Source organism: Cryptotermes secundus, unplaced genomic scaffold (genome assembly GCF_002891405.2).
Source record: "Cryptotermes secundus unplaced genomic scaffold, Csec_1.0 scaffold995, whole genome shotgun sequence".
NCBI lineage: Eukaryota > Metazoa > Arthropoda > Insecta > Blattodea > Kalotermitidae > Cryptotermes > Cryptotermes secundus.
In genome coordinates, this window is record NW_019720725.1 from 70,743 (window position 1) to 81,998 (window position 11,256).

Below are 11,256 nucleotides of genomic sequence, written 5' to 3' on the forward strand. Positions count from 1 at the left end.
AGATCTTCAGGAGCTCATGCGTGAAGAAGAACGCAAAGTGAAACACAAGCAGACGAGAATTTGGCCGCGCGTATGTGTGAAACAGTCCAGTCAGAATCGAACCAGCAGCTGTTGGAAAGCACTGTACATCAGAGGAAAGGCTCCTTATGAAGCTGTAACAGTAAACGTGACTCAAGTGGCACTAAAAGGTCAACAGTACTGAATGAGAACACAGTCTTCTGGTTTGTGCAGCCATTCAAGCTGGAGGATATTTATCGACGTTTCTGAGGATCATACCTGCTGCATATTTGATGTTCTCTGTAATCCTGTAGGCAAGAGCAGTACTTTACTCCGAAACGCCGGTGAACTTTTACCGGACTACACGGCGTCACATGCCAGAAGAGAGTCGCTGCTTTCAGAACTTCAAATACAAAACGTATAACCTAAAGCAGTGTTTGCCTGAACGCTAATGAAATTCCAGATTTTAATTTCGGCTGGGACACCAAGTGATTTTTTCTATGGTTTTCCTCAGTCCCTAGGGACAATTACTGGGACAGCACCTCGTATAGTAATCATAGTATCATGGTAACCATGGTAACCAAGTACTTAATAATGTTAACGTGTTTATCAAAGCCGTCTGAACCTGGGGGCAGCATCCGGAATGTCAAAGTGCAAAGAACGCCTGTGCGAAGTGTGCACTGCTGTTCTGGTTGAGGCCTTTCTTTCTTCTCAGAGCTTCTTGCATCATTCAATGGAAACTCCACTGGTTAAGATAAAGAATAAATGTATTTCTGTAACAGGCCGTGAAGGCCCATAGGGTTGTGAGTCGTTCAGGCTCCCACATTTTCTAGACAATCGGCTCACAGATGGCGGTAAGGTTGTCAGCCTTACGCACCGGCCGCCTTTTACTTCCAGATTCCTAGTACTCATTTCTATTAGAGGCTGAGTCGACCCCAGGGCCTTAGTGCGGCTGGCCTTATAAGGCTTCTAAGGAGTTGACGAGAAACTGGTTCACAGGCCGGCGGAGAGACGGGATTCTCTCAAGGTGGCGGTACACAGACGCGGAGTTAGGCCACTTGTTTGTAACCCTTCCTCCTTGCTGTACTCTGTTCATTAAGCTGGTTTTTGTTTAGGACCTGGCCGGCTGTGTTGAAGGAGAACTTGCACTTCTTCCCCCATTTCACTTTTTTTCTTATTACCCCTTTAAGGACGTTTTCAATCATGTCTACGAATGACAAGATAATTAGTAACTAATGAATTGGAATGGATCCGAAAGGAATATATTGCGGCCCAATTTTAGTAACTATCACCGTGGTTTCCGAACAAGCTTCATAACTTATAGTCTTCTCGCAGTATAATTAGAATGATCAAGTCAAGGAGGATGAGGTGGGCAGGGAATGTAGCACGAATGGGGCTGACGAGGAATTATATAGGATTTTGGTGGCAAAGCCAGAAGGAAAGAGACCACTGGGAAGACCAAGGATTATGTGGGTGGACAATATTAAAATGGATCTCAGAGGGATTGGATGGGATGGTATGGATTGGATTTTTCTGGCTCAGAATAGGACCATTGCAGGGCTCTTGTGAACACGGTACTGAACATTCGAATTCCATTAAATGCTGGGAAATTCTTGAGTAGCTGCAGAATTGACGGCTCCTCCAGAAGGGCTCAGCTCCATGAGTAAGTGGTTTCCGAACGAAGCCACGACACGTCGGGGAGGACAGCTGGTCCCTGGGCCAACCCTAAACTCTTGCGAACACTGAGTTCTATTCTCTCTTTTGTCAGTAGTCGAAGAAGACTTTAGGATACTACTGTACATGCTGCATTCTCGCCGCGATCTGTAGGTCAGTGTCAGGTGCTTCTGCTGACTGCGTCCTGCCTCAGGATCTCTGCCCATTAATGGTTTGCCCCTCACAGGACATCCCGCCTTATCGCTTTTGCCGGAAGATACTCCATACTTGCAGCTTGAACCTTGACACACAGAAGCATTTCTCAGCCATGAACTGGCGCCCTCACAACACAGTAAAGACCGTCTGAACACTTCCTTCGCCAGTTACAACGTTTTGACCCTTCGAGGCCTAAAAAAGACAGAAGAGAAATTGTACGGGAATGTAGTGAGAGATAATATATCTTATGGGAGTAAAGCAAAAAAAAAAATGGGTGTTTAAAGATACCCAGGCAGTGCCCGTTCGTCTTTCTGGTAAAGGTACATTTGAGTGAGGGCAAAACCTTAGGGGGTGATCACAAAATTTTGCCGAACTAAAATTCGGGTATGGTGTAACACATATTTTCTGAAAATACTACAGTGTTTGTTACCGCTCTAAATGAATAAAAATAGCACAAAATATGGATTTATAAAAACATGATGTATTATTTTAAACATCATGACAAAATTAAACAAATTCAGAATTCAAAATTTACTGCACATATAAAAAATGTTTTTTTCGATCGCCTCTCTGGTCTAGTGGTCAGCGTTCCTGGCTACATATCCAGAGGTCCGGGTTCGATTACCGGCGCTACCAGATTATTTCTGAGAAGTAGTGTGTCTGGAACGGGTCCACTCAGCCTCGTGATGATATTTCAGGAGGTATTTCAAGAAAATAGCGGCTCCGGTGTAGAAAACCGAGATTAGGGTCCGTGGGGATTTGTAGCGCTGACCACACGACACTCTCTATCTGCAAAAGTTGGCACTAAACTTCGCCGACAAGAGGCGGTGACTCGGTCGGTATGGTTCGCTTGCAGACTGAAATCAAGGAGTTTGTTTTGTGTTTATAAGAAATTCTGGAGGAACCGCCAATTCTGCAGCTACTTAAGAATTTCCCAGCATTTTATGGAACCAGAAGGTTCATTATCGTGTTCACAAGAGCCCTCCACTGGTCTCTATTCTGAGCCAGCTCAATCCAATCCATACCATCCAATCCTACCTCTCTAAGATCCATTCTACTATTGTCCACCCACCTACGCCTTGGTCTTTCCTGTGGTCTCTTTCCTTCTGACTTTCCCACCAATATCCTATACGCATTCCTCGGCACCCCCATTCGTGCTACACGCCTTACCCACTTCATCCTCCTTGACTTGATCATTCTAATTATACTTGGAAAAGAGTGCAAATTATGAAGCTCCTCATTGTGCAGTTTTCCCCAACCTCCTGTCACTTCATCCCTCTTCGGTCCAAATATTCTCCTCAACGCCCTGTTCTCAAACACCCTCAGTCTATGTTCCTCCCTTAATGTCAGAGACCAAGTTTCACACCCATACAGAACCACAGGCAAAATTATAGTTTTGTATATTCTAATTTTTATGTTTTTGGACAGAAGACAAGAAGACAAAAGGTTCTGGACTGAACTGTAGCAAGCATTACCCGAGTTCAATCTCGATCTGTTATCCTTGTTCCCAAATATCTGAACTGTGCCACATTTTCAAAACATCTGTTTCCTATTTGCCCTGCATTTTGGTGACGAGACAACAACATATACTTAGTTTTCTCAGTGTTTACTTCTAGACCAACCTCCTTACCTATGTCAATTACAGTTTGTGTGTTTTTCTTTGTGGTATCCACATTATCACCTAGTTGATTCACTTCATCGTCATAGGTCAAAAAGCTTATGTGTCCCGTTTAATTTCAGTCCCATCTGGTTTCCCTGGACCTTCCTAATGGCATATTCTAAAGCAAAGTTGAAAAGGAGTGGCGATAAAGCATCTCCTTGTTTTAAACCATTCCGGACAGGAAATTTATCAGACAGATGTTTGCCTATATGGACTTTACTGTAAGTTTAATTTAAACACATTTTAATCAACCTAACTAGTTCATGGGTATCCCAAACTCTATCAGAATATTGTGCAATACTTCCCTCCTAACTGAATCATAGGCTTTCTTGAAGTCTATGAATAGCTGATGTACTNCTGAGAGAAGTAGTTCCTCCACCTATTCAAAATGTTGTGGGAATCTTCAAGCAGATCACCATTCTCATCCTTCACTAAGTTACTGCAAGGTTGGTAACCCCTCTTAAAGTCATTTATTCATGTATACAGTTTTCTAATGTTCTTGTTCTTACTGTTCATTGCAAGCTCATCAATTTTGTCTTTCAGATATTCCCTTTTTTGTTCCTGAAATGCCTGCTGGTTTCACGTCTTATATTGTTCAGATTATCCACATTTAACTCACTTGGATCCTGTAACCATTGCAACTTGGCTTGCTTTCTTTAGTCTAATAATTTTGAGCATCCTTCTTCGAACCATGGCTTATGCTTCTTGGGTTCATAATAACCTAGACTCTCTTTGGCAGACATTTTTATATTCTCTCTAATTGTTTCCCAAGCTTTATTAACATCCACCTCAGTGTCAACATTTTCCAAAGCCGCGGACCTATTTGAGATTTCGGTGCAATACTGCTTTTTACCCTCCACCTCATTTAATTTCTTGAGATTGAACCTCTCCATTTGAACTCTGTGTGTTGTTTGTTTGCTCACTGCCAGTCTTTCCCTAACCTTTGCCACCACCAGGGAGCAGTCATTGTCACAATCTGACATCAAGTATACTTGAGTGCCGTCTCCTGTCTATCAAAATATGATCCATTTGATTGTGTATCTTCCCATCAGGAGATGTCCAAATAAATTTATGGATGTTACAGTGTGGGAACATTGTGCTTGTGACAAAAGATTTTCTGATATTGCTACAACTCTAACTCCATTATCGTTTCTAATTCCATGTAAACTCATTCCCAATCGTTGGTTTGAAAATGTCTTCCCTCCCTACTTTGGCATTGAAATCTAACAAAATTTTCATAGGGTACTTCGGGAATTTATAAAATACATGTTCTAGTTCTTCATAGACTCTATCCTTTATGTCATCAATTTTTCTTCTGTTGGGGCGTGAACATTCATAACAATGATATCACACCAGTGACCTTTTAGTATTATATATGATATCCTATCACTAACGAACTCTACCCTCTTAACTGCTGATACTATTCTCTTATGTACGAAAAAGCCTGTACCTAATTCATGATTTTCATTCCCCTTTCCATAGAAAAATGTATAGTCTGCTGGTGCAATGCCACCTCCATCCCATCTGACCTCCTGTACGCCCGCTAAATCTAACTTATATTTTAAGATTTCTTCTGCCACTGCCCTGAGCGAACCTGCCCTATACAAACTTCTGACGTTCCTCGTTCCGAATCTCATGTCCGTTTTCTTTAGCTTAGGTCGTTTGTCCAAGGAATCCGTCCAGGTTCGAGGCTTTGTGTTCATTTAATATTTCTTTTAGGGTGAGGAGTTGTTAGTCCCACGCCGAACCGCCAAGCTGGAGGACCACCCCTTGTCTGCTGTCCGCGACTGCTTATTAAATATATACGCAGCTTCCCTCCATAACTGGAGGGCGTCTCACCCATCCGCAACCTAAGGACGCGCCATGCCGTGGTGACAAGAGAAACACCTAACATGGAATGTTTAAATACTTTATTTAACTAAAATCTTTTGTTTTGGATTAGATTTATCTTCTCCCTTCAAAATGGCACTATATCCCCTTAGTGATCTGCAAAAAGCTTTTTTAGAAGAATGGTCACTCAACTTGTGTATCTCTTTCAGGAGATCGTAATGCCATAAACAAACTTCATAAAACCTCTACTGTTTCTGTTTTCCTAGATTTATGCACGCTTTCTTATTTTTTATCCACTCGGGTAGTTCTACGTAAGAAATTGCTCCTAAAAATGTACGCTTGTTACCGGTAATTGTAACAACATTTACTCTTTGAAATACCAAGCCATATCTTTTTTCTTGCAGTTCATCACATCTTGCTTAATCAAATCCTTTTGGTTTGTCAAAAATTCTTCCAAGTCATCTAGTTCTTTCAAGACTGTTTCTCAAATGAAAGTTATGAGTCATTCCTCGGCCTAAATTTCTGAAAGCACAGTCCAATGCTAAATTACTCTTCATGTTTCTACATATATATACTTAATGCTTTTCCAATTAAGATTTTTGCTCTTTCTTATACTGCTTACATACAGTTTTCTCTGTCTAAATATTCGTCATTGTTATTAATAAAATAATGATATTGTGGTGTGTACATCCGTTGCTAGGCAACGACCGCGAAATAAGCACTATGCAACAGCTGTTGCAAAATCATTGTCATGTGACAATATGTTAAACTTCTTTTTAAGCAGTCCCTATTAAAAGAATCACGTTCTCTGTTACCTCTAGCTTTATATATACTTTTATTTAAAATATTCTCAGTTTCTTTACTTGTTACCTGTATATCTTCCCTTCCCTTTTAAGGAATGACCTTTACGTCATCTTAAATGGAAATATCTCACCTAAATTATTATTTTCCTTATCAGGAGGTGATTGCTTTCTCTTTCTATAATATTTCGTGTTAAATCTTACGTACACGTATTTCCTGCGACAGTAGCAAATTCTGGCAGTTTCAAATGCTTTAATTGCACTTGCCGATTGTTATTGAAAAAAACCTTAAATTTATGTAGGATCTGAGATTCTCACAGCGATGGTTATGATATAATGCCCTGTAATCCGACGTTTCGGAGGAACAATGTCGAAGAATACACAAAGCAATAAACCGGCATTGAGCATGTAGGAAGGACCAAGTAGCTGAGCAGCTCTTAGGTTCTCTAGGACTCTGCTCCGTGGAGTCGGTAAGTTAGTGTGCGACAGTTACTGACTGAGATAGCAGAATGCGGGGGAATCCATTGGTCCTGAATTCTGTCAAGGAACGCTTATAGGACGGCAATAGAAAGCAACCGGCGATGAAGCCCCCAGCCTGGTACAGTGTCCACTCATCCGGATGGCCTCTAAACTTGCAGCCGACGTAAAAACGAGAGAATAACAAGTTCCTCTCTTTGTTAAGGGAGACAGTACAGAACAGTCATTAAGAAAGATAAATGCAAATTGGAGAGTGCTGAACAGCCGCAGGGAAACAGATGTACCGATACAAGGAAAGCGTGAAAGGTACAGTGGTCCCCCTGCTTCACTAAACACTACGCCGCGGCGTTTGCGGCAATAGAGGGAAGGCTCCACGCACACTTAACCTCAGTTCATGTTGAAGATGTGTGGTCAATTTCAAGCCCCGGACTATAAACCGACGGCGTAAGAGAAATGCGCATAGAGGAGGGCTGGGTGAATCCTATAAACGTTATGAAAGCTCTGGGGAAGAGAAACGCTTCTTGTCCCTTATTGGAATCGAACCCCGGATCCTTGCTTGTCAACCCATACAGGGTGAGCGCTACTGGCTTCATATGGAAACAATCAGTTTGTAATGTGAACAGAGTTCTGAATATTACAAACAAAAGTGGAGATTAGCTTGAGGGGATGACAGATGAATGATCGCCAGAAAAAGGTGATACAGTATATATATACCGGGAAAACGGAACCTGGGGAGACCGAGAATGCGACGGAGAGAACATTGAAACATGTAAATTTGAAGAAGAGCATTTAATCACACGCAAATAAACGAATGATTCTTGGCTTCTATAAAGATGCTTTATCAACTGAAAACGTCACGGAACAATGAATTCCCAAACGTGCATCCATGGTCATCACCCATTCTAAGGCACTGCCCGATGACCTAACTTTGGGTACTGAGTGAGGCCCCCTAAAACATTGTTTCGGCAGTCGAACGAACTGGTCGCGGATCTCGCTTCTCCTTGCGTACTTAAACGTGTGGTGCTTAGCCATTGTTTGGTGACTATTTGAACCAGTTTGGATTGAGCTGGTATCTGTAATATAGCGCACTTATATATACACATATGGGGGAGACACGTTTACATCGAGCAGGCTAGCGTAGCGGTAACGCTGTACACTCGTGTTCTGGAGGTGCTCCGTTTGATTCTAGTCCGGGGCATTGCCTATACTGACTCAGTCCACTATCGCTCCCTTCCAGATCCTTTCCAATTCATTATTATTCTATTCTACACTCTACGCAATGTAGTCTAGCTGCTAACAGTGTCTTAAAGTGATCCACGAAGATGTTGATATGTAGAAGCCATTAGTGAATATGAAGAACCTCGTCTTCTGGGGGGTGACGCCGTGTAGATATTGTGTAAATCGATGTTTCGGAGGAACATTTCGCCTCCATCTTCGGGGTATGAAAGTCCGCGATCATGAAACCAGCGTGAGCAGGTGGCTGCAGACTGCACAGTGCAATAATTAAAAACTTCAGGTTCTAACTCTTCGCGACGCGATACCTCAAACTTTGTGTTGACTAATTTGTCCTGATATTCACTTCCATTCAGATGAACGACCCACAGTAACTAGTAGTGGTTGATCTAGCCAAAAAATCCCCCAAACTTTATGGACCCAGAAAGTTCAATACCGTATTCACAAGAGCCCAACAAATGACACTTAACGAGAGCCAGATGAACACATCTTGCCATCCAGTTTGAGATACGTTTTAATATTATCCTCACATCCAGACCTCAAACTTTAAAGTTGTCGATTTTCTTCAGGTTTTTGGAAAGTTTTTAACGAAGAATTTGCTATAAAGAAACTGACAGTTGGTCATCTGTTTCTTACCTTCTCCAGTGATGCTGCCGCAGGAAGCGAATAACACGAACACCAATGTGGGACACACCGCGAACAATTTAGGCACAAACACCATCGCCACAAACTGTCTGCACCATTTATAACACCACTGTGCTTCCCACTCGTCACTCTGCCATCTATCCGCCTTTACCACAGAAACCTCCCAACACGTTCTTCTGAGTAACACTGATGCTAAGACGGACAAGAGGTGAAAACCGGACCACAAGAGCTGGTCACGTGACCTCTACGTCAGGCAATTCTTCTTGTAACGGTATCAGGTTACCCTTGTCTCAAGGATATGTTCTGTAATCTGCGAGCTGCAGCTCTGGGCAGCTACAAAACGGAACTGCACATGAACCCTCAGGTTTTTACTGGAGACGTCGGTCGGTTTTCTGGCTTCAGACATCGGTGTGGCCGACAGGGGACAGGAAACAGCTGCAGGAACAAGCCAAGGTGCCTGTTGGCCGAGTCGCCCAACGCATCGCTCTATTCTCTGGTTTTTGTATACCGTTTTGTCCGGATAGCTCAGTTGGTATAGCGAAGGACCATGGGCTGGACGGCCGGGGTAAGAAATTTTTCTTACTCCTCAACTTCCATACGGACTCTAAAGCCTACCCAGCCTTCTGTCCAATGGGTACCGGAGACTCTTATCTCGCGTTTAAAGCGGCCGGTGTGTGAAATTGACCACTCACCTCCATCTAGTTCCGATGTAAGGAAAGGTGGAGCTGTACCTCCATTTTCCCATACGTCTTTATGACATGATAGACAACCTTACTTTTCTTATGTGTGATATTATCGAATAATATTGGTGAAAAATACTAAAGTCATCTGATTTTTCAGTCCTCCGAAACAGTAACGACTGTATGCCGAAAGTGTTTATTTAGATGTGTAAAGGTAATGAAAGTTTAAGTTATTTTTTTGCATTGAAGAGAAACGACCAGAAAGCGTGCATCTGTAGCAAGTGGAATGGTTCAGCTCTTTGAAGCATGAATTATTTCTAAACAGTTCCTTGCGGTTCAATTCATGTTAGTCACCCTGGAACAAGATAATATTCATATGAGCTACACGCTCGAGAAATTTCAGCTGAAGGTGATAAAATTCTCCTTTCCTCTCACTGTCGGTCGGTTAAATTGCTGCTAGCCATCGCAAGCAGTCAATCCTGACTTCAGCCTCCTTGAGGTGCATACCAAGATTTTCATTCTCTCCTAGACATGTACGTGTTTCGAAATGGGCCTTACTCTTCAACGCGGGAGGGGCCTGTCTTTCTATTTAGGCGCTACATTTGTTACGCCGTAGTTTCAGCACGAGTCACAGCGTCCAGGTCACTATGGCCTCTGTGCACCCTTTGTCACTTCACTGTACTGAGTAACATTTATATAGAGGTTTCCTGTCAATGAAAGCCTTTGCAGCAGGTTATACCTCAACTTATGTAACTAATCTGAAACTGCAGTTAGATTAAAGGCCGTAGGCCCGACCGCAGCCAAGTTCATCTAAATAATATACAGGAATCTAGTCCGTACCTCACAGGAAACACATTACCTCTCCACTACAAAGCCCAACCGGTTAATGCTGCTTAGGGAAACAGTCGCTGTTTATTGTGAGAACCACACGGAACACACAGATACACTCTGTGGACAGAATGCAGAGTTTTAGTATGAAAAACCAAATGGTACATATAGTTACTGCTGTTCTTTGAAAGTCAAGGAGAAGTTATTTTCGCATTGTTTCATATGTTTGACCGATATACGTAATTCTTTCTGGAAAGTGACTGTGGTTACGAACTGTATAGAGGGATGTCCAGAATCGAGAGGAAAGAAAGGAGTTGGAAGGAATTTGAAAAATACTGGAGACTAAAATATTAGGAAGGATGAGAGATAAATTAGATGTTCATTGGGTTTCTGTAAATCATAAACTTTATGATAAGTAAGATATGTAGCATGCAGACAAATCTGCGGTTACAAAACCTCATCAGGAGGTAACAGCTGGGAGACGTAAATTTGGAGGCTGAATTGAATCTTAGAAGAATGAGATGAAATTTTCTCCTGGAGGTGGGTATGAAGAATGCGGTTTTCTGGAATAGGACGAGACGTAATTTGATATATAGATAGGCACCAGAAATTCGGAGGAACTTGCCGCCTCTGTCTTCAGGCAGAAGATCTGAATTGAATATGGAGGCAGCACGTTCCTCAGAAACGGTGGGACGTATTTACCAGACTGTGCGGAGTTGCTTTGCTGAAAATCGCTTAATGCGGCGTCATTGTAAATTGTGCGAGAAGATCCCAACACGTATGCGCCCCACACTATAGTCACTTCTACCACGAGAAAATCATGTCAAAACGTAGAGGTTACAAAGTTTTAAAGAGATTTATCACAAAATATTTCTTTTTCATTTTTGTACAATTCTAACTAACAATTATAACTTTGTCCTTTAATTTTTAAATTTTATTATCTAAGTATTTAAATTTTAACTAAAAGATTCAATTTATGCATTAAAATAACTCTCAGGAGCACAATAAGATTTCTTATTGAAGAATTAGGCTCAAATAAATGCAATTCAACAATTGAGTCTGGTTTCATTGTACGCCTGATGAAGACCCAATATAAGGGTCGAAACACGTTGAGTCAATAAAAACAAATGTTGATACGATAGTTCCTACTTTGTTTTAAATACAGAATATTGTTGTGTTGACTGCGTACTTTTATATATTATTTACCCAAAATTGTGTAAACGAGGAATAGTGTAAT

The 11,256-nt window shown here is 41.8% G+C and overlaps 1 protein-coding gene across 1 annotated transcript in view; it reads right to left on the reverse strand.

The window, feature by feature from the left end:
- The window catches only part of LOC111872611 (CUB and sushi domain-containing protein 3), a 72,624-nt gene extending 63,851 nt beyond the window's left edge, over positions 1-8,773 (reverse strand). Inside the window, exon 1 of the mRNA XM_023866685.2 lies at positions 8,503-8,773. Coding sequence (XP_023722453.1) covers positions 8,503-8,587 — 85 coding nt within the window. The 5' untranslated portion in view covers positions 8,588-8,773. The remainder of the gene's footprint in view (positions 1-8,502) is intronic.
- Between the last annotated feature and the right edge of the window lie 2,483 nt (positions 8,774-11,256).